The sequence below is a fragment of the Hyaena hyaena genome, unplaced genomic scaffold (genome assembly GCF_003009895.1).
Source record: "Hyaena hyaena isolate Hyena2069 unplaced genomic scaffold, ASM300989v1 scaffold_3, whole genome shotgun sequence".
Lineage (NCBI taxonomy): Eukaryota > Metazoa > Chordata > Mammalia > Carnivora > Hyaenidae > Hyaena > Hyaena hyaena.
This window is the reverse complement of record NW_024080635.1, coordinates 6825232-6849602: the sequence shown is the minus strand read 5'-3', so window position 1 is coordinate 6849602 and position 24371 is coordinate 6825232. Positions and strand designations below refer to the sequence as shown.

At 41.6% G+C, this 24371-nt stretch overlaps 1 protein-coding gene across 2 annotated transcripts; it reads left to right on the top strand.

Moving 5' to 3' along the window:
- Positions 1 to 10363: 10363 nt before the first annotated feature.
- On the top strand, positions 10364 to 21918 carry PDIK1L (PDLIM1 interacting kinase 1 like). 2 transcript variants are annotated; one of them, XM_039232373.1, is made up of 3 exons: positions 10364 to 10426; positions 13013 to 13314; positions 18246 to 21918. In XM_039232373.1, the coding sequence occupies exons 2-3, from the start codon at positions 13030 to 13032 to the stop codon at positions 18984 to 18986; spliced, it is 1026 nt and encodes a 341-aa protein (XP_039088304.1). In that variant the 5' UTR covers positions 10364 to 10426; positions 13013 to 13029; the 3' UTR covers positions 18987 to 21918. The 2 variants fall into 2 exon arrangements, with proteins under 2 accessions (XP_039088304.1, XP_039088300.1); XM_039232369.1 differs by lacking the exon at positions 10364 to 10426 and adding an exon at positions 10718 to 10926.
- The last annotated feature ends 2453 nt before the right edge of the window (positions 21919 to 24371 follow it).

Sequence of the window (24371 nt, the reverse complement as noted above, 5' to 3'; positions counted from 1 at the left end):
TTTAAATGTTTTATTTATTTCTAGGAGAGAGACAGAGAGAGAGACAGCGTGAGCAGGGGAGGTTCAGAGAGATTGTGATTCATATTCTGAAACAGGCTCCAGGCTCTGAGCTGGCAGTCAGCACAGAGCCCGACGCGGGGCTCGAACCCACGAACCGTAAGATCATGACCTAAGCGAAAGTCGGACGCTTAACCTACTAAGCCACCCAGGCGCCCCGAGAATGCCTATTTTCTAATGGCTGCAGAATATTCCGTCCTATTGATATATTGTCAGACACATATTTTGCTTTTAGTTTCTCACTGTTATCAATAGTGCTACAAGGAATATCACGTTTTCCATTACCTCCTTAGCCTAGACTCTCAGAAACTGGACTGATTTTTAAAGGGTACTTAGTGAACGTTGACAGACTGCTTCCCTAGAATGTTGTACAGTCCCAGCAGCGGTGGGGGGAGCAAGCTACAGACACACAGCATAACCAGAGACCAGCTCAGGCACCTGACTTCTTAGCTAGAATTGCCTAGAATTTTAGCTAGAATTCCCAGAGTCACAGTGTGACAGAAGCCTGACTGGCATGAGAAGTGCTCACAAGGCAGGATCTCTTGGTCCTGAGTTTCGTGCTGAGCTTTACCACGTCAGAACCATGACTTCTCGGGGTGCCTGGGTGGCTCAGTCGGTTGGCTGAGTGTCTGACTTTGGCTCAGGTCATGATCTTGCAGTCTGTGAGTTCGAGCCCCACATTGGGCTCGTGCTGGCAGCTCAGAGCCTGGAGACTACTTCCGAGTCTGTGTCTCCTTCTCTTTCTGTCCCTTCCTGCTCATGTTCTGTCTCTCTCTCTCTCTCTCTCTCAAAAATAAATAAACATTTAAAAAAATTAAAAAAAAAGAACCACGACTTCCCAAAGCACACTTGAAAGGGAATTCATCTTTCATCAACAGATTAACAAAAACCAAGCAGCAGAGGCGGATTCAATCATTAAAGTGGATATCAATCTAGGAATTTACCAAGATATACTGAACAGTCATGGAAACAAGAATGTGCGTATCGGAAAACTGGCATGATTCTGTTAGAAGGCCACCGGGAAAGCCAAATAATGAAAAAGTTTCTCGGTGGTTCAGTCTGTGTTCCCCAGAAGGCAGGGCTGGTGAGAAGGAAGAACTGACATGTGAGGAGAGGACATCTTATCTTCAGCTCAATGGACTCCCTCAGATCTGGGTCCTTAAGGAAACTGAGGTCAGCCCCGCACTCATTGACTAGTCTTCCCACTCATGCCAAACTCCCAAACCCCAGATCCTGTACAATCTCCCACCTGCCTTTCAGTCTAATTGTCCCCTCTTTCCTGGTCACAGCCTAGTCTATGCCATCACCCATTGCCTCCCACCTAGACCTTTGCAGCCAACTTCCCTCCATTCCTTGTGCCACCGTTGGTCCAACCTCCATTGGCAGCTAAGTGATCTTTTAAACTGGAAATCTGATGTTTAAAATCTCTACTTATGTCCCTTTGGTGATGGAAGGATGAATGGATAAACAAAATGTGGTGTGTACATACATGGAAGATTATTCAGCCTTAACATGAAGAAATGCTGATGCTTGATACATGAACTGAAGGCATTACACTAAGTGAAAGAAGGCAGACACAAAAGGACAAATACTGTTAAATATCATACAGTGCTTTTATGATGTACCTGGAATAGTCAAGTTCATAGAGACAGAAAGTAGGACGGCAATTGCCAGAGGTTGAGAGGGAGAGCGGATGGGGACTTAGTGCTTAACAGGGACAGAGTTTCAGTTTGGGAAGATGAAAGAGTTCTGGAGATGGATGCTGATGGCTGTACAACACTGTGAATGTACTTAACACTGAACTATACCCTTAAAAATGATCAACTTTGGGGTACCTGGCTGGCTCAGTCGGTAGAGCACGTGACTCTTGATCTCAGGGTTGTCAGTTCAAGCCCCATGCTGGATGTGGAGCCTACTTAAGGTTAAAAAAAAGAAGAAAAAGAAAAAGGCCAACTTTATGTTATATATATTTCATCACAATTTTCAAAAAACAACTTTGACAACCCATTACTTTTATCTAAAAATCCGTAACAGGGTCTACAGGATCCTGCAGGATCTGGCCCCTGCCTCATGTTGGACTTTTAAGGCTGATCAGCACACCTCTGTCCCCTTCAACTGGGGTTGGGTCTTATTAAGAAACAGGAACAGGAACCCACAAACATATGGCCAACTAATCTTTACTAAAGCAGGAAAGAATTTCCAATGGAATAAAGACGGTCTCTTTAGCAAATGGTGCTGGGAAAACTGGACAGCAACATGCAGAAGAATGAACCTGGACCACTTTCTGACACCATACATAAAAATATACTCAAAAGGGATGAAAGACCTAAACGTAAGACAGGAAGCCATCAAAATTCTAGGGGAGAAAGCAGGCAAAAACCTCTTTGACCTTGGTCGCAGCAACTTCTTACTCAACACGTCTCCAGAGGCAAGGGAAACAGTAGCAAAAATGAACTACTGGGACCTCATCAAAATAAAAAGCTTCTGCACAGTGAAGGAAACAATCAGCAAAACTAAAAGGCAATCAACGGAATGGGAGAAGATATTTGCAAATGACATATCAGATAAAGGGTTAGTATTCAAAATCTATAAAGAACTTATCAAACTCAACACCCAAAAAACAAATAATCCAGTGAAGAAATGGGCAAAAGACATGAACAGACACTTATCCAAAAAGACGTCCAGATGGCACATGAGAAAATTGCTCAACATCACTCATCATCAGGGAAATACAAATCAAAGCCACAATGAGATACCACCTCACACCTGTCAAAATGGCTAACATTAACAACTCAGGCAACAACAGATGTTGGCGAGGATGTGAAGAAAGAGGATCTCTTTTGCACTGCTGGTGGGAATGCAAACTGGTGCAGCCACTCTGGAAAACAGTATGGATTTTCCTTAAAAATTTTAAAATAGAACTTCCCTATTACCCAGCAATTGCACTACTAGGTATTTATCTAAGGGATACAGGTGTGCTGTTTCAAAGGGGCACATGCATCCCAATGTTTATAGCAGCGCTATCAACAACAGTCAAAGTATGGAAAGAGCCCAAATGTCCATCAACAGATGAATGGATAAAGAAGATGTGGTGTGTATATATATCTATATATATACAATGGAGCATTACTCGGCAATCAAAAAGAATGAAATCTTGCCATTTGCAACTACATGGATGGAATTAGAGGGTATCATGCTAAGCAAAATTAGTCAGAGAAAGACAAATCTCATATAATTTCACTTATATGAGGAATTTAAGATACAAAACAGATGAACATAAGAGAAGGGAAGCAAAAGTAATATAAAAACAGGGAGGAGGACAAAACATAAAGGACTCTTAAAAAATTGTTTTAATGTTTATTTTATTTTTGAGAGAGACAGAGTGTGAGCGAGGGAGGAGCAGAGAGAGAGGGAAACAGAGAATCCGAAGCAGGCTCCAGGCTCTGAGCTGACGCAGGGTCTCACAAATCATGAGCTCAACGCTTAACCGAATGAGCCACACACCCAGATGCCCCAGGACTCTTAAATATAGAGAACAAGCAGAGGGTAACTGGAGGGGTTGTGGGCGGGGGGGGGGGGGTAGGGGCTAAATGGGTAAGGAACATTAAGAAATCTACTCCTGAAATCATTGTTGCACTATATGCTAATTAACTTGGATATAAATTTAAAAATTAATTAAAAAAAAAGAAAAAGGATCAAGAATCAGACAGATGGACTGCGGAAGAGATCAGTTTTATTACCAATAAAGTTGGGCTGGAGACAGGCTTCAATCTGTAGGTGCAATGGAGCTTCCTTCCTCTGCTGCTTCCCTCACTTCCTGATACTTCTAGCTCGATGCTTGGAAGAGCAGCTGGGCGCATACATTCCCTGCACTGCTCACTTGGCTAATTGCTACTCATCAGTCACTTGTTAGTATACAAGTCACATGTTCAGAGAGCCCTTCCATGACCCAAACCACCATCCTACATCCGCTCCCTGTCTACCTGCAAGCCGTGGGCCCCTAGAAGCTTCTGCACAACACTTTCCACACCTGTATTTATGTGTTTCATTGCATGATCATTTGCAGAAATAAATTAGGAAGGTAAGCCCCATGACAGGGGCATGTTTTGGGCATGAGCACATCCCTAGTGCCTGGCACCATACCTCAACAGTTCTGTATGATGTTGGAAGGAAAACATGGGTAAGGCTTTGCGGGTGGGAGGTCAGGGGCAAGCCCATGTAACATTTGGTGCTACAACTGAATAGCAGGGCTTTTTTCTTTTGTTATGTACACTCAATAGGTTTGTCCAAGAACCAGGTGCTCAGGAGCATGGAGACCCAAGACCTAGGCCTCCTCCTCTGCCCTTTCCCCAAAAGGCACTCAGCCTCTGTTCTAAGGATCTTTGATTAAACATTCAAAGAATGCCAGTTTGAAGGAGTGTCCTGAAGATCTCACTTGGACCCTTAAATCTCAATTTAAATTTTTTAATGCTTATTTATTTTTGAGGGGAGGGAGAGGGTCAGAGAGAGAGACACACATACACAGAATCTGAAGCAGGTTCCAGGCTCTGAGCTGTCAGCACAGAACCAGACGCAGGGCTTGAACTCACTGTGAGATCATGACCTGAGCCGACATCAGATGGTTAACCGACTGAGCCACCCAGGTGCCCCTCTACTGCTGTGACTTACATCAGGGTCTCTTAATTTCCACACTGTTGACATTTTAAGCAGGATAATGCTTTGCAGTGGGTGACTGTCTTGTGCAGTATAGCAGCAGCCTCAGTCTCTACCTACTGGATGCCCACAGCACCTACCCTCCGAGTGTGATACCTAAAAATGTCTCCAGACATTGCCAAATTGCCCTGAAAGGGAAACTGACCCATTTGAGATCCATTGACTTAATTGTATGTTTAACCAGCTGAGAGGGCATGGTGGAGATTCTTCTAAAAGAAGACAGGAGATAAAAATAGGAGCCACCCTCTCCTATAAGAAAAAAAAAGTCATCAGAGGGATGGTCAGCTCTAGGCAGAGCTGTGAACTTTAACCTTACCCATGCATGCTTCCTTTCTTGATCACTTTCTTCTCTTTCATGGCTCCTATTCCTACGTAGAAAAAAATAAACCATCCATGAAAAAAATTAATATTTGTATCCATGCTAAAAGTGAGACAAGCTCCGGATTCAATAGTTAAAATAGCTGAAGTTAAAAAACACAATCATTGTACTCTTAAGATGTGAGCATTTTACTGTATGTACACTCTACCACAAAATATTAATTAAAAAACACATGGGCATTGTAGTCCAACCAGGGTTCAGGTCCCCATTCAGGTATTTCCTAGCTGTGTGACTTTGTCTTCTTAGAACTTCCATTTCCTCAGTTGTAAAAGAGGAGTAATAATAGCACACGCTTCACAGGATAACTATGCAGCGTAAGTGAGATCATGTACAAACAGCACTTTGCACAGTGCGGGCACAGGGAGTAATATGAATATTACCTCTTTTTCTTTACAATACCTATTTATATTTACCTATAGTTTATAGGCAAAATTGCTCCCCAATAACCTGCTTCCTTATGAACCTATCCTAATTAAGGGCATCTCCACTTGCCTCTTTGCATGGGACCCCTTTGCTCAGACAGAAAAGTAAAGTCTGAAAACACAGCAATTTATGGGGCTTGGGACCTGGAGTCTTGGGTCCACCAGTAACTTACTAGGAACTCAAGTTACTGAGTTTCTCTAACTCTCCCTTTTCTCAGCTTAGAAATGATGTACTAATACTACTCATTTCCCAGGGTTCTCGTGAGATTTTGTAACGTGACTCTAGATAAGTCTTCGAATTCAGACCTGCCTTAAAGGCTGGGGTACCAGCTGCACCAATAGAATCTGCCGCATGGGGGCAGGATTGCTACATCCAAGTTCCCACCTATCTAAGACCTTCATTGAATTTTTTGAGCATAGCTAACTTGTTATAATGGGAAAAGTCAGACATATACAAAAGTAGAATAGTGAACCCCATGTACCCAGCACCAGGTTTCAACAACTATCAACAATCTTCCTCCCTCTTTTTGTTTGCTGCTTGTGGAGTTGTAAAGCATAAGCCCAGAGCTCATTACGTTTTATCTGTAACACATCAATGTACCATTCTAACTGATAAAGGCTTTTATTTTCACAGGCACTATGTCATTATCACACCTAATGAAAAAAAAACCAATAATTCCTTAATTTAATCTATCAGTCCATGTTTAAATTTCCCTGATTGTACCAAACATGTCTTGGGGCACCTGGGTGGCTCAGTCAGTTAAGCGTCTGACTTTGGCTCAGGTCATGATCTCAGCCCCGCGTCGGGCTCTGTGCTGCTAGCTAGCTCAGAGCCTGGAGCCTGTTTCAGATTCTGTGTCTCCCTCTCTCTCTGACCCTCCCCTGCTCACGCTGTCTCTCTCTCTCTCAGAAATAAAAACATTTAAAAATTTTTGTAAAAAAATGTCTTTTGACAGTGGCTTGCTTGAATCAGGATCCAAATAAAGTTATTGCATTTGGCAAGTGTCTTGATTTTTATGCTTTAACATTCTTTCTTCCTTTTGTAATTTTATGCCATGAATTTGTTTCAAAAAACAGGTCACTTGTCTAGCAGAATGTCCCTCACTTTGAGTTTGTCCCACACTTTGAGGCTAATTTGTCTATCTCCCTCATTTCTGGTAAACTGGTAATTAGTTCTTGGCTTGATTAGGCTTAGATTATTTTTGCTTTTTAAGGCAACAAAATTTCTTAGAGAGTGCTGACCCCCCCCTCTTGGTAATGTTAAGTCTGGTCACTAGGTTCAGGCACTGTCAGCCTAAGCTCTCCATTACAAAATTCCCCAACACCTTTTATCCAAGTGTTTTAGCATCATTTCATGATCCTCACCTAGGCTCATTATTACAATAAGGTTTGCAAAATCATGATCTTCTAATCCTATCGTTACTTTTGCATTTATTAGTCAGAATTCTTCTACAAAAAAAATAACTTTTCCTACTATTTGCCTACCTACAATATAACCAGTCAAGGAATGACCAGAAAAAAGTTTGATTATTTCCCTTTATCAATGTTCACAGTAGTTAGTTGGTTCCCTATAAAACTCCATTGGTAACAAATGTGCTATTTTCCTTAAGTATCATTATTAACTAATGGGTTTTTATATATTTTATGTGTTATAGCCTGTTGAAGTCATTATTGTTCTTTTGATGCTCAAATTGTTCCGTCTTTGGCCAGTGGGACCTCTTCATATTGGCTCCTCAGTCATTTTTACGTGACCCTAGGAGTCTTTGATGGCTTCCTGGCTTCCAGGCTTGAGATGATCCAAATCTGGAACCAGCCATTTATCAAAGGAGCCTGGATTTTCTTTGCTTACTTTTTAATTTTTTTAAACTGGCAAATGGTATGTAGAGATGAAATCTGTGCATTAGGGGTGTTTGTTACTACCGGGTTCGTGATTGTTTCTAGACCTTTTCAGCAGAGAGCTAGAAAACACATTTTTTAAGATGAAAATATGTACTTTGTTCATTCTGCTAACTCAAATCTAAAATTATCCTAGGCTTGTTTAGCATTTTTAAATTTTTCTCATATGTTGAAATTCTTGATGCCTAGTGTCATTAACATACTTATTTGCTCTATCCTTAAATATCTATCATAGTGTCAAAATAGCAGTGTCAATATTACTACTAACAACAAGACTAGTTAAGTGCAATAGTTGTATGCGGGTCTAGTTGTCCCTAGACTGTATCCCATTAGGGACGTACAGTCAAAATACTTATAAAGCCACTTGAAATTGTTTTCTCCATGTAGTTATGCCACCAATCTGACATGCAATGGCTCATTTGCTACCATTTGTTTTTTATTTTTGTGGAGTTTTATTCTTTTTACTGAACTTTGTTTTATAAATATGCAAAACATTTACAGGTTTCCAAAACAGTCACTGTAGAATAAGGTACATTCACAGAAGTCTCATTTCTATCCCTACCCTCTCCATCCCACAAAGTAAACCATTTTTTAGAAAACTGGGGTTTATTCTCTCACTGTTTAACTTGTAAATATAAGCAATTAATGTATATTTCTATCACCTCATTACTTATACAGAAGACAGCATATAAACACTATTATGCACTTTATTTCACTAACAATATATATGGACATCACTCCAGGTTAGTATGTTCATTGGTATATGTAAGAAGTCTTTTATATATCTTTTTATAGCTGCATAGCACTCTATCCTGTGTATGTACTATAATTTATTCAGCCAGTTCTTTATCGACATGTGAGCAGTTTCCAGTGTTTTGCTATAAAAATGCCATAATGAATAACAGCCTTGTGCACACAGCTTTTCGTATTTTTGCCAATATATCACTAGGATTGATTCCAAGAAGTTTAGGGTTTGACTTAAGATTGCTGGGTGAAATAGTAAATATATATGCAGAGTGGCTCTGTGTTGCCAATTTTTTTTTCTAAATTTTTTAACATTTATTCATTTTTGAGAGAGTCCAGGTGGGGGAGGGGTAGAAAGAGGGAGACACAGAATCCAAAGCAGGCTCCAGGCTCTGAGCCATCAGCACAGAGCCCTATGCAGGACTCGAACCCAGAAGCAGTGAGATCATGACCTGAGCTGAAGTCAGATGCCCAACGGACTGAGCCACTCAGGCGCCCCTACCAAATTTTCTTAATGAGTTACCTCATTTTGCCTCTTCACAAGCAATGTAGGACAGCACTATCCTCAGGTGTGTTTTGGTACCATATCAGATAGAGGCTTCGGAGATGAATCATAGATAAGGTTCCCATCCCCAGGAATTCTCAGTCTACTAGAAGTCCTAAGGGCAAATAGATAACGTTGTAACTTAATAAGGCCGGGGCAGATCTACCCTGAAGCCAATGAAGCTTAAGCTTGAGTGCCTTACAGAGACACTTTCCAAGGCCTCAACAATGTGTTCATAGAGCCATTTTGTAATCTTTTTCCTAAAGAGAACACCCCAAATTATTTAAGCTTCAGCCTCCATGTTTATTCGCCTCACAGACTTCAGATTCACCTCCCCGCCTATCTTTAGGGGTTAGGGGGATGGATTTCAAGTCTCAGTTCTGCAGTCAGCTTCAGAGGAGGGATTCCTAGATTTACTGACTGACACAAACAAAAGGAAAAGGCACTTCTGATCAAAAGAGATACCCCTCTTCGGATTCTGATCAATTACCCACACAGGTAGTAAGGCCTTCTATAGTCTCCCTCTACTTCCAAGGGCAGAAACTAAGCCTTGGTTGGCATACTCCCAGCAGACAGCTAAAGAATGGTAGGGGGCACCTAAAACAAAAGTCTGAGCAGATTATAGAGCCGGTATTGTTGGGTTTGGGTCAGGGGTTGGGGGGAGGGGGTTACATCAGGAGAGGGGGCATTCAAAGCAGGCACACGCACCCCGCCAAAACACACCATTTGGTCAAATAGGCAGAGGTCTGTTTCCTCGCCTGTATAAACAGGATTAGTAAGAAAGCCTGCCCTTGTGGGGTTTGGTCAGGATTAGAAAAGCTAATTTAAAGACCTAAACCAGTCCCAGACTCTTCGGAGAAGGTCCATAAATAGAGGACAGAAAATAAATTAGGTAAGTGGTTGAGCCTTGAGAGCGGTGACAGGGATGCTTTGCCCATCGTGCTAACGCCCCATTGGGAGGAGGAACAGCCACCTCACTGACAAATAGTAGATGCAGAATAAATTGGCGAAGAAGGAACGGACGTTTCTGGCGGAGGCTTACTGATCTGTGTTAACTAACTGAATAATGGGTTGGTCGGAGCCTCTGAGTCACTGACAGTCCCGGGCTGGCTGTCAGGCGACTGAGTGCCGGGATCTGGCGGACTGCTGTCAGTCTGGCCGCAGGAGTACAGCCGTCTTCGCGGTCCATCCCGGTCCCGGCTGCTTCGGACCGCCGCCCGTGGCCGCTCGCGGGCTGGATCCTGACTCCACGCGGGGGCAGCCGCCGGGCAGGACGCCAAGTGCCGGCGCCGCCTCCCCTTCCTCTCCGCGCCAGGCAGGGCGCCCCCGACTCCCGGCGGCCGCGGCCCGGGAACAATGAGGCGCCGGGTTCTTTAAGGGAGATACCACCGCGCCGGCGGGGCAGGGGACGGCGTCCTCCCAGATGATCGCACCCAGTCCCGCGCCGCCGCCGCCTGGGCAACTGCATCGTCCGCAAACATGGCTCAGTGACTCTGACAAAAGGTGCAGCCTTCCTCCCGGCGGGGCGGACGCCAGGCCTCCCAGCTCGGGCCGCGCCTCCCCGCGGGCCCGCCGAAGAGCTCCGCGTCCTGCAGACACCCCGGGCCGGAGCCAAAGAAGATGCACCAGGCGTTCCGCCCCAGCGACCCCCGCACACCTGCCCGCAGCTCGGTAGGTGGGAAGGGGGTCGGGGAGGGAGCCGGGAGGCCGCGGCGGGCGCGCGCACTCCCGGGCCCGAACCTGCTGCCGCAAACCATCCCCGGGGCCGCGGGCCGTGCGCGCCCGCTGCGGCTGGACGGCTACCGAGTCCCGGCGTGCATCGGCCTCCGCGTTCCCGGACCCGGCCACCCCTGCGGGGAGGGGCACTAGTGGTGCGTTCCGGAGCGCGCACACCTTCGGCGACTCCCGGCTCCTGAAAGCCACGGGAGAGGGAGGAGGCCGGCGGAGCGCGGGGCGCGCGCGCCCAATAAGGATGGCGCTCGGCGTCCCGGATGGCGCTACGGAAAGTCGGAGGGGGGCGGGGCCGCACGGCGTAAGGGGGTGTGTCCGCGCGCACCACGGGGGCGCGCGCCGGTCTCTGACTGGAGGCCGCGGCGGCTGAGGCGCGAGCTGCCCGATAATGGCGGCCTGCAGAGCCCGTGAGAGGGAGAAGCGGCGGCGGCTACCCTGAGGTAAATCTGGCTCTTAGGCCTGGCACAGAGGCCCTGCTGCAGAGCCGATGGCCCTGCATGCGCCTCCCTCCCCGGGAGGGCTGTCACAGACCTGTCAGTGGAGTCCTCCTAGGGAAGGCCGCGCGCTCCTCAGGCCTCCGGCCCGCACCCCTCTGGCCACCGGCGCCAGCTGCGGCCTCCTCTTCTGCCCCTGGCCTCCTGCCCAGGCTCTGGGCCTCAGCCGCCAGCCCCAGGACTTAGGGCAGCTGCAGGACTGCCTCCCCCGGGTGAAAGGCCTCGGGAAGATCCTCTCCGGGTTTGGTCTGGACGCCGCCGGGGAGGGGGAGGGCCTGATACTCGGCCAATGAGCGGGGCGCTGAGCCGCAGCGTCGGGCGACACCTCTGCCCAGGGCTGGCCCTTCCCGGGCCCGGCAGGTGTGCGGCCGGGCGCTGCTTTAGCCCGGCCGGCCGCTCGGGTTCGCACCCAGGGAGTTCATAAACGCCCTCTCTCCTCCTCCTTGGGGTGCCCTTTCATGTGGGGGTGTGGGCCAGCCTGCGGGACACTGACACAGATAGTCATGGGCGATCCACGGAGAGCAGGGAAGAATGGCCACTGTGGACCCGGGCCATGGTTTCCGTGGCAGGAAATCAGACACTAGGAAATGCAATGGGAATTTGGAGGGGGGGTTCCAGTTAGAGGAAGTGGGACGAAGAAGCAATCTCAGAAGCTTTCGTTTTCTTTATGAAATCTATCCTATGGACTTCGAGTAGCTGTACCTAGTGTTTCAGGCCCAAGAGTCCGGAGCTTCTGGTTCCCCCAAACGGGACACTGTAAAGATTGTACGATCGCTTGCCCGTCGTGGCAATCTACAAATGAGATTTGTTCCCGAAGCCCATTAGAATCTTAACATTCTTTGGAGAATGAGGTGGCGTGCTGTCGACTTTCTGGATACAGCTCTTGGCATTTCTGTGTAGGGCCTTTGCCTCTGCCTTTAAATGGTTTTTCAAGTTGAATTTGAAAGATCGCTGGCAGAGAGCCCCTTCATATGCAGGACAAGGGTTTGGTGCCGAAATGGCCTCGATCTAAATAGCTGTTGTTAAACTCGACAACAGAAAGGTAACCATATTCTAAGTAGCTTGCTTTATTTTTTTTAAGTTAATTTATTTTGAGAGAGAGCATGAGTGGGAAAGGGGCAGAGAGAGAGAGAGAGAGAGAATATCTCAAGTAGATTTCATGCTCAGCGCAGAGCCAGATACAGGGCTCAGTCCTAGGATTCTGTGATCATGACCTGAGCCCAAATCAAGAATCTGCTGCTCAACCTACTGAGCCACCCAGGCGCCCCGCTTGCTTTATTTTAAAAAGACCATTTTTGTAAGAAATGAGGAAATAGCATAAAATTAAAATAGGGACATATACAGTTTGACTGTTTACGTAAAAAAAAAAAAGAAAACAGCTACACATTTCCAGTTCTATATGTAATGTGGTTCACTTTCGGCCCTTAAGCCCAAGCCAGGTGTTTGTATTTCTGTGAGGGCTTTTGGGTTTTGTTTTGACATTTTAAGGAACTTTTCTGTGTGTGGCAACTTTAAGGAGAAGCTGGAGTTTTGTTTGTTTTTTCCAAATCAGTAAATAAAAACGATATACTTTTTCATTTATTTTTAACAGTAGTTATTTTGAAGCAGTTTGTGTAAAAGGCACTATAGTGTAGTGGTTACAGTTAGGAGTGTCAGAGCCAGATGACCTGGTTCCAAATCCCAGGTCCACCAGTTAGTAGCTGTTTGACTTTAGGCATGTTGCTTAAACTGTCCATGCTTTAGTTTTCTCATCTGTAAAATGACAATAGTATATACTTCAAAATATTGTTGTGAGGATTAAATTAATTTAATATTATAAAGTGCTTGGAACAGTTCCTGATACGTGGTAAGTACTACCTAAGTGTTAATTGCTTTATTATTATTATTAAAATATTTAGATTTGCCCAAGTTACAGCAATTATCTTTCAAGCACTGTAAACAGTGAGACAGATAACTGAATCATACGTAAGAAGGTATACAAGCTAGTAAGTATACGTAATTTCAACAGAGCAAACTTTGTTGATTTTTCCAGAAACTTTGACCTTGAAGATGGTGAGTAGCCAGCCAAAGTACGATCTAATACGGGAGGTAGGCCGAGGCAGTTACGGTGTTGTGTATGAAGCAGTCATCAGAAAGACCTCTGCACGGGTGGCAGTGAAGAAGATTCGATGCCATGCACCTGAGAATGTTGAACTAGCTCTGCGTGAGTTCTGGGCCCTAAGCAGTATCAAGAGCCAACATCCAAATGTGATTCACTTGGAGGAATGCATCTTACAGAAAGATGGGATGGTGCAAAAAATGTCCCATGGCTCTAATTCTTCCCTTTATTTACAGGTATGTGTGGTTGAATGGGAAATAGAAGTGACTTGAGCATAGTGTTGCTCAGCAAAAAGAGGAATAAAGCTTCAGATGAACTTCTACTTTTAAATGCAGGTGTTTATATAGTTAGGAGTAGATAGGGGTCTGCCAAGAACTGAGGAGATGTTTGCTTTAAAACAAGGTTTTATTTAAACCTATGATGCAAATACCTAAAAATAACATAAGCCACCTGTTATGCCATGATACTTGCCATTCTGCATGGGAATGGGGCAATGTAGGAGCTAGAGAAGTGATTGAGATCATACTGTAATAAATTCACTTGTTTGAAATCAGTTTTTTTTGGGGGGGGGAACTAAAGACAGAAGAAAAGGTAAAACTCCACAATTAATAGCAACACCCATATAGGTAATTGGGCATTTCTTTATAAATCACTAGTTTGAACATAAGCCTCTGCTGTTTTAGAGTGTTACATGGTTTCTCAACCATGCAACTCCAGTTAATGTTCATGAGGTATGTGGCACAGCACTTGAATGTTATTAATAGTGCTAATAGCTAACATTTGGGTTTCTACTCAATTCCATGTTCTGTGTTAAGTGCTTTCAAGGCAGTTTCTCTGAACAGTCCTGTGAAGGTGGGACTATTATTATCATCATTACAAATGAAGAAACTGAGGCTTAGAATAAATAATGAGTTTATTCGAGTCACCTATCTAGCAAGGGACAGAATTGGAAACTGAATGTAGGAGACTTCCTGACAGCAAAAACTTGTGTTCCTTTAACTTCCAGATTACTCTTCCCTCTACATTACTTTTTTTGTAGACCTGGGGAAGGCACCAACAGAAGAAAACAGAAAAGATTTGCTGTTTTTTGTGTTTTTGTGGGTTGGCTTCTGACATAGATCTAAATCTCTGGTAGGCCTATACTTGGTGCAGAGAAAAGATATTTAAAACATAGGTAGTTAAAAGCCAGAGGAAAATTTCTTAAGTCCAGTCATTCTTGGAAACAACTTTCCATGAATATGTCTAAATTCAGAATTTGCCATCAGGGTACAGAAGTTTGATTTTAAAACAAAAGCTTTTGGACAAGGAACAACAAGGAAAACAAACATTAATCTGTGTAACTAGAAACTTGCAGGTTTCATCATATGGTGAACAAGTATCAATCTCGAGAACCTAATTTATATTGCAGTTTAGCCTGCTCTGCCATGAACCCTCTTTAGACAGTGACTAAAAAGCACAACTACTTAGCCACTATTTGATTTATTGTTTACATTTCTAAAAGTGCTTATTATGTAAGTTGCACTGATGGGAAAATATTAGAAACGTTCTTACCACATTCCCTCTTAAAAGTAGATAGGACCTTGCTGAACTTTTCCTTGAATTTTGGAGACCAAGATGTATAATCCTCTCTCTCAGACTACAGATACAGAGGCGTTTAAATAAATGATTTATTGCTGATAATATGCTTGATCCAGATCAAGCAACCTTTATAGTATCTAGGCATTAGGTGGTCTTTCAAGGCTTAAGAGATAAAGTGCTTCCAGACTCAATTCGGTGAGTTTTTCTTATCTAAAACACCTTTTTATTTAGTACTTTCTTGCATCTCTGAAAGCCTGATAGACCTGTGTTTGACTTGTAGCACTTTTGCTAGCTGTATGACCTTGGCTAAATAACCCATGTAACTAGCATCTATATCTTTAGACGTAAAATTGGAATAATAATTTTTACCCTCCGTGGGAGTTGTCACAATTAGAGATGATACAGGTATAATATTTGGCACATAGGAAGTACTCAGTAGTAGGTAGCATTGTTAAAATTGTCTATTCTGTAGTTAACCAGACATTGATCAACACATTTGGCAAATATCTTTTCTAAATTTACATCTAGTAAAAACAATTAAATCTATAATGTGACTACAGAGACCCTATCCATGGCCTTCTCCATTTTCTACATGAATTTTTATTTTTCTCTGTGTTTTTCTAGGTATTTTCCTTGTTTTGAATGATTAAGCAAGTTCCTAATAGCTAAAAACCTTACCTAGAAGAAAATGTAAAACAAATAATTAACAGAGGATATAGTCTCAACATAGGAACTTAGTGGCCAGTCTGTATAATTTATAATAAGTGTCATGAATAAGAGGTACAAGATGATATAGAAGCATAAGATAGGGAACCTGACATAATCCTGGGGTTCAGGAATTGTGAACTATTTCAACTGAGGGGCACCTGGGTGGTTCAGTTGGTTAAGACTCTGACTTCAACTTAGGTCATATCTCCTGGTTTGTGGTTCGAGTCCCACGTCAGGCTTTGCACTGACAGTGTGGAGTCTGCTTGGGATTCTCTCGTGTGCCTTCTCTCTCTGCCCCTCCCCCACTCTCTTTCTCTCTCATATAAATATTCATACATACACACAGGAACTTGTTCAAGTGAAACAGTGGAAACTTGAAAGCTGAAGAGGAGTTAGCCAGGTGAGTGAGTGAGAAAACGTTATAGGCAGAAAGAACTGTACATGCAAATGTCTTAGAGCAAAAAGTACAAGGCATTCTAAGAAGTAAGAGAAGATAATAAAGCTATAGTATACTGGGAGAGTTGCTGTAGATGAGACTAGAAAGATTAAGGTTAGAGGATCCAGTAGCCCATGTTAAAGAGCTTAGATCGTATTCTAAGAGAACAGGGAAGCTACTGAAGGACTTTAGGCAAGAGAGCCTATGGCTGATGACATCCTCTACATGTGGAAAGAAGCAGATTGGGCTCTACTTCTAAAGCTCTCAACCAGTGACCCTCAAACTACAGCCCTCAGCTAGTTTTTATATGGCCCAGATGCTAAAAATAGTTTTTACTTTTTTATTTTTTTAAGTTTGTTTATTCACTTTGAGAGAGAGACAGAGTGTGAGCAGGGGAGGGGCAGAGAGATAGGGAGACAGAATCTGAAGCAGGCTTTGCTCTGCCAGCATAGAGCCTTGTGTGGGTCTCAATCCAAGAACCTGTGAGATCTTGATCTGAGCTAAAATCAAGTCAGGCACTTAATGGACAGAGCTACCAGGCACACCTAGTTTTTAGAGGGTTTGTTTTTTTTCTTTAATGTTTGTTTATTTTTGAAAGAAAGTGTGCTGGGGAGGGGCAGAGTGAGTGGGGGACAAAGAACCTCCTAGATGACAACAGAGAGCCCGGTGCAGGGCTTGAACTCACAAACTCAGATCATGGCCCGAGCCAAAGTCAGAGCCACCCAGGTGCCCCCAGTTTTTACATTTGTAAAGAGTTGTTCAAGATTTAAAAAAAAGAAAATTACAAAGAATACAAAACATAGACCTTATGTGACTTGTCAAGCCTAAAATATTTACTTATCTGGCCTTACTCTAAACCATTCTTTGAATGCTAGGACTCTGCATTGCTCAAAGCTATTTAGGAACTTTGCTTTTGAGAGTAAAGACAGAAGAGAGGAAATGAAGGAGTGATGGCACTGGTCTTTAATCACAGCATATTTAGTAACAGCGCACCTGGTAAATAATTGTGTGATCTGTACCTTTCTAGACTATTCTGGCGCACTGGCAAACACATGCAACAAAGAAAATGCATGCCAAAGACTTCTGCAGACCATTGCAATTACAGCTGTTTGCCATTGGGGGAGATGGCATGAAAAGGTGTTCTTTGCTCCTGCCTTCCAAAATGACAAGAGGAAGTGGACTTAAATATAAAATTAGTTCATTCAGTCTTTAACAATCCTTCATCTTCCTACTGAACTTCTCTTCAGTAGGTCTGAAAAGGACACCATGGGACAAATGCTTTCAAAGCACTATATCTATATTTTAGAATGGTAATTCATATTCAGTGAAGTAATTAATATTCTTAAATTTCAGTTAACAAGAGTTATAGATAATGATAACAAATGAAATCATAATTTCTTCTAGGTTTTCAGCTTGTATAAAAGAAATCTACAAACTCAGACTTGAATTTTTATTTCAAAATGTAAATTTTTTTATAAATTGGTTTTAGAAGTCATCCAGTGATACAGATTGCCAGGTTATTTGCATTCTGCCTGTAGAAGTTTATGAAGCAATAATGTCGGTCTTTATTTTTATCAGTGACTACAGGAAGGCTTTATTTCTGTAACAACTAGCATTCCTTGATCATTTTTCTCTTAATTTCATAGATTATGTTGATAGTTTATGTCCAATGAACAAGAAACCTATTTCAGGCTGTTTAACTGAATAGAAATTCCTAATGAATGTTGATATCCAGCTGGCAATCTCCCAGATCTAGCTGCTGAGACTTTGACTTTTTCATGAAGCTGATAGCTAGGTTGGTAGAGTTCAGCCCCATTAACACGCAGTAAATGTATAGCCAGTAGACACTTTTCAAAATAAAGCTAGTGATTGATTGGTTGTAAATTCTATGCCCAGTGTGGAGCTTGAACTCATGACCCTGAGATTAGGAGTCCCATGCTCTACCAACTAAGTCAGTTAGGCACCCTAAAGCTATTTTATTTTTAAATAAATTTTTACCTCTTGACCTAGAGATTTGGTGTGTATTCATTAAGGGCAAAATGACAGTTTGAAGTACTAAAGTTTAAAGTAAAATACACATATAAAAGCATTGACCAAATAAAACATTCATGGAGTTTCCACTTAAAATTGGGATTCTCACTTAACCAGTTACTTATTTTCTCTGGCTGAATTTTAATTTTTTTTAATGTTTTTAATTTATTTTTGAGAGAGACAGAGGGTGAGTGAGGAAGGGCAGAGAGGGGGCGGACACAGAATCCAAAGCAGGCTCCAGGCTCCAAGCTGTCAGCATAAAGTCCGACACAGTGCCCGAACCCACAAACTGTGAGATCATAACCTGAGTTGAACACTTAACTGACTGAGCCACCCAGGTGCCCCTATTGCTAAATTTTATACACTGTGCAGATGATTGTAATCTGGTTTGTTTGTTTTTTTCTCCTCTTCTAGCTTGTAGAGACTTCATTAAAAGGAGAAATTGCCTTTGATCCCAGAAGCGCCTATTACTTGTGGTTTGTGATGGATTTTTGTGACGGCGGAGATATGAATGAGTATCTGTTGTCCAGGAAACCCAATCGTAAAACTAACACCAGCTTTATGCTTCAGCTGAGCAGTGCTCTGGCTTTCTTGCATAAAAACCAGATCATCCACCGAGATCTTAAGCCTGATAACATCCTGATTTCTCAAAGCAGGTTGGATACCAGTGACTTGGAACCCACACTGAAAGTGGCCGATTTTGGTCTCAGTAAAGTTTGTTCAGCCTCTGGGCAGAACCCAGAAGAACCTGTCAGTGTAAACAAGTGTTTCCTTTCCACAGCTTGTGGAACAGATTTCTACATGGCACCTGAAGTGTGGGAGGGTCATTACACAGCAAAAGCTGACATCTTCGCTCTGGGGATTATCATCTGGGCAATGCTGGAAAGGATCACGTTCATAGACACAGAGACAAAGAAGGAACTCTTAGGGAGTTATGTAAAACAAGGAACTGAGATTGTGCCTGTTGGAGAGGCGCTTCTGGAAAATCCCAAAATGGAACTTCTCATTCCTGTGAAGAAAAAATCTATGAATGGGCGAATGAAACAACTGATTAAGGAAATGCTGGCTGCAAACCCTCAGGATCGTCCAGATGCTTTTGAACTAGAACTCAGATTAGTACAAATTGCATTTAAAGATAGCAGCTGGGAAACGTGACACACATATTGTTTGCAAATATCTTGGATGGTATGCTGCTTGTGTTTTCACAGTGATGCAACAACATAATGTGGCTGAAAAAGAATATAAAAAGCTAAACTCCACCTTCAAAGGGTTTAGGTTTTATTGTGGGGTGTTTTTTTTCCTCGTTTTTCTTAAGTCCAAGCTGGCCATTTTGTTAGTATGTTTTAAATGTGTATTACCAATGTGGGTGTACATTTTTTAAAATGATCATTGGAAGTTTGGCAGGAAAATTCTTAAGAGCCAAGAAGAGAAGAAAGTCCAGTTTTCTGGAAATAAGTCTAAGTATTTTAGACATTCCTCGTCAGTATTAGGAATTTCCGTGGAAGAAGAGGTTTGCATGCTGGTAATGCAACCTTTGAAGCTTTGTAAAGGAAACATATATGTATATATTTATGTATATGTAAGTATGTGAATGTGTGCATTTTGCATTCCATATGAAGAAAATGCCACTTCTGTTTAAATTATTTGATGTAGGTTTGGGTTTTTGAGATTTGCTGGTGAAATCAGTGATCAAAAATAAAAGAACCTTCCCTCATCTTCCTACCCTGTAATGGAATCATACTACATTTTTTATTTTTGTAATATTATACAGCTTTTTTTTAAGGCATCATTTTGGAGGGTCTAAAATTACCTGATTAAACATAAAATTAAGTGATCCAAAGCTGCTGAAGTATGTTTGAGCTCTCCAGTGCCCTATAGCTGCAGGAGTTGAATTAGCCATGCAATCATGTGGGAGCAGGTTGGCAAGGACCCTGATTCAGTCACCTTCTTTAAGTAACCAAGCATTCAATTAACCAATTAAGCCACTGCACTGGAACATGTCTGCACTTGAGCATCTGCAATCTGATATAAATCTGAACACAGGATTCCTCTGTTTCTGAAAACTTTGCTATATATGAACTGTCCTACTTGATATATTAATTTTTGATTTCAAGACTTCGTCTAAGCCTCAGCATAAAGTTGAAGAAATCAAAAGAAATCTACCCTCACATCGTCTGCCCTGATATGGTCTCTTGTTTAATCACTGGAATTCCTTTCATTTTGGCACTAATGCTATTTTCTCTGGTCTAATTTAACACAGTAATGATAGTGGTATGGTTGTGTTAAATGTTGATCACCTTTTTCTAAAGTGGGAGATGATACCTATACAGTGTGACAAATGGGTAAAATATTGTGGCATCAATTATATCTTTCAAGTAGAAACGTTACTGATTTTATACAATCACTTGGTATGGTCTATGTAAAAAACCAATAGACTGTTACTCTCTTGAAGTTAGTTTGATTTTTAACCCTGTATGATTGTCTCCAGTTTGTTTTCCTATACATGCAGATAATTAAAATCTAAGGAAAGTTTTCCTAAACAGAATATTAGCCTTTAAGGTTAGAGAGACTTTAAGACCATTGTATCTGGGTTAGTCTTTATAAAGCACTAGAATCTTTGGTCAAAGTAAAAAAAAAAAAAAAAAAAAGTATTAGAGTACTGAAATCATTAATAGTTTGCATAGTCTCCTCAGCTTTTGTTTTTCTGAGGGTTTTTTTTTTAATTGAAGCATAGTTGGCACCCAATGTGTCTCCTCAGCTTTTTTGAGCTTCCACAACTCTTAGAATTTTGCTATTATAATTTTTTCCTTATTTCAAATGTATTTGGGGACTAGAGAAGGTGAAGAAGCACAAAAAATTAGAATATGTAAAATTTCTGAACTATGTGGTACTTGATCTGGAAGTTTAATATTTGGACTGAAAGGCTTTGTTGAAATAAAGCCTTTTATTTTTTTTAATAAACCTTTTAAAGTAAAAAAAAAATCATATACTTTTAACATCATTTTCAAGCCAATAAATACAAAAAACTTTTTGGAAAGTAGAGGTGGAAATACACCGGAACCTCATGATCATTGACCCTCTGGATCACCACGTTACTGTGACAGATCTGGCCAAGGGGATTGGGTTATTGCAAGTAAAAAGTAGTCTAGTATCGCCTCAGTGGGGTGGCCCTTCAGCAGACATTCATGATGATTCAGGTGATGGCATGCCCGTGCTGCAGGTGCTCTGCAGCTACCCATGCACTGGGAGTCATGGTCCCGAAGGACCTCGTTTTTGGTCTTGCTTCATTTAAAATAGCTAATAATTATTTATTTTGAAAGATTCCACTGTGAAGTGGAATGCACTTCATTGGTGGCAAAGGTATGAGGTGATCAGGAGGTTTCTTCTGGAATTTTCTCAAGTCCTTATATTCTAAAATAGCCTATGATACCAAGCAAAATGATAGTAACTTCTTTGTCTTTATTTGTTCTTTTGGTCAGGAGGTATTTATTAAGTACCTACTGTGAGCTCAGCACTAAGGGTCGGTTGATAAAATGACAGTTTAAAAATGGCATATAGCCAAAAGCCTTTTCCAGCCAGGAGTGAGAAATAAAAGGTTAGCGATACTTGGAAATCCCTGGATATTTGCTAGAGGAAAACGAAAGCAAGAATTTGTGCACAGTGCCTTGCCCATAATAGGTACTCAATAAACAATTATTCCTCAGAGTCTCTTGCCATGGTTTATAGTGTTTTATGAAATTTGTCTTAATTGAAAAAAGACCAAATATTTCAAATAAGCTCATAGGCAGCTGTGGCCAGTTAAAATATGGGGTTGTACAGTTAGTTCCTAGAATGTTCTTTTGCACTAGTTGTCACTTAGAAAGATGGGGTTCCTGTAGATTTTTGGTGCTAAGGGATACTTTGTCATTATGATGAAGTAAGTGTTAAGTGTCAGATAAATAGCACACTGAATAGTTCTTTCTGCTGGTCTGTTCTTTCCTCTTTGTTGTTGTTGTTGTTTTTAACTGTAAAATGTTTATCAATCAAACTATTGTAGCAGCTACAAAATAATTCACCAGCATGACAAAATGGTCAAAAAAAAAAAAAAAAGTCATCAGCACTTCAAAAATGAAAGCAACTTTTGAAATTTTCTTTTAAAATTGTCAAATATATTTTATGAAGAATTTATAAAAGGGGAAATGATTGTAATTTATTGTTCATGACTGTTTTTTTTTAAATAAAGTGAGTTTCAACAAAAAACTGAAAATTCTATATTGCTGATTTGATGGCTCTGTATAGTTCTGTAGTGCTTTACTTCATGAACATAAAATAGAGGCTATGGAATTTGAAACAATGTCATTTTCAGCCTTATCTATTAAGTGAAACTTTCTGTAATAGAAGCTATTACTGAGGAAAAGATTATTGGATTATAGGAATTGCTTTCAGCATTTCAAGTTCTCTCAAATTTTAATGCTTACTATCTTGCCGTATTTGTCAGAAGAAATACTGCCTGAAATAAATGATTTTTTTTCATTTACCCTTCGATCTCCTTAAGCTGAGGATGCATCCCCAGACTCAGAATGAAGTACAGTTAACGTACCAGGAGGAAGTAATTTTTCAGTCTATAACTTGAAATCATGGTTTCCTTTCTTTAAAGTCATCTGGCCCGCCTTTTTTCTTTTATAGGTTTTATTGTGTGTGTCTTCTCCAGAATAAACAAAGTACTGAGGATACGGTGCACTTAGTAGCCCAGTAGACCAGCAGAGGGAAAAACTGGAGGCAGAAAACATTAACACTACAGGCCATCCAGCGACAAGTAGGAAAACAGGCATCAGGAATCGTGGCTGCGTCTGAATCTGCCACCTTCTCCTGGCATAGCCTTTGTACATGGGCAAATTTTGCTTTTGATTTAGAGATTAATTTTTTAACTTAAATCTTAAGCTCTACATATTTGTATTTACTAGCTTTTTTGTAAACCCTTGCAGTTTACAAAGAGACTTCACGTGTTTTTTACATCTTTTCAGTGGCTTTTCCTTAAAATACAGGCTGAGGAAATTAATAGTAGTACACCCGTTCCTGAGGTAAGGGTAAGGGTTTTAATGCCTAATCTCGGACACCAGCTGGAGGTTTCTCTAATAACAAAGCATTATCTTTCTCACTGAAAATGACCCCTGGTTGTTTTGGTCTTTAAATTCAAATGTTGCTCTCTTAGTCAACCAATCATAGGTGTCTCCTAAAATGCAGCGTAATGACAGACAGTTGGTTTGTGGTTAGATAACAACTCCTACTTGAGAAAACCTACAGCCACACCTCTTGAGGGCACTGTGCTGTCTAGCGTCTTTTAAAGGTAGAACTTTCTCTTTTGTAATGATTTCTCATTGGTTAGAAGGGAATTGTTTTTAAAAAAAAATGTCTTTGACTTCATGCTTTCATTTCCTGTTCAGCCCTGGTATTTCAAGCTTAACTTGTTCTGAGCAGAAGTTAGGTAACTGGGTATTACTGAAGGCATCATGGCCTAGAGGTGCGCTGTAGCAGACAGCCTATTGAACACTAGCTTTTGCAAATACCTACATAATTAACATGTGGCATTAAGCAAGTCACTTCATTCTGAGCCTTAGTTCCCTTGGCTGTAAAATTGACATGATGTATTTACATTTCAGAATTTTTGTACAGGTCAGAGCTAATACACATAAAGTGCCTGCCCTAGTACCTGATACATTAAGTTCTCCAATGGTCACCATTGTTGTTAATTGGGTTCTGACTTTGACACTGTGTTGAATGAATGAATGGATTCCCAATGAGCCAGTCTTCAGTTGTAGTTTTGATTCTTCTCCCCTTTGGGATAATATGATGAAGGCGTTATCTCCTCTCCTCAGGAAAATGTTTGCCTGTAATTTCAGGGGAAACTTGGGGGATGATGGGTATGTTCATGGGTTTCATACATAGAATTCACCAAACTACTTAAATTTATGCATTTTATTTTAAATCAATACTTCAATAAAGCCATTTAAATTTTTAAAAAACTGATATCTAGGATCCATTTCATGTTAATAAAATGAGAATTTCAGTGAGTAGGACATGCACATTAATTTTTTTTAAGTATTAGTGATTCTAATGTGAAAACAGGTTAAAATAGTGCAATTGAAACAGTACTGCTGAGACTGTGGAACAGGCAGAATAAGTCATAGTGTTTTTCAGATTCGCTTACCTCCTAACAACCAACAGCACAGACCCATGTCAGCACCCCACCCCAAACTCAGTCCCTACCCTCACTCCCTGACTGTCTACCTCATAGTAGAACAGTAGCTGTGTTTCTGAGAAATAAAAGAGGTAATGCATTAAATCACAATCAGGTCTGTTACTCAAAGGTGGGGCTTCTGAAGCAGGAATCCAACAAAGGAATCCGGATTGTCAGTGGACCCACTAGAAATATAAGCAAAATTTTACGTGAGTATGCATTTTTCCATCGGGACAGTTCATAACTTTCAGCAAATTCTTCTTTTTTATGTTTATTTATTTTTAAGAGAGTCCGAGCAAGCCGAAGAGGGGCAGAGAGAGAAA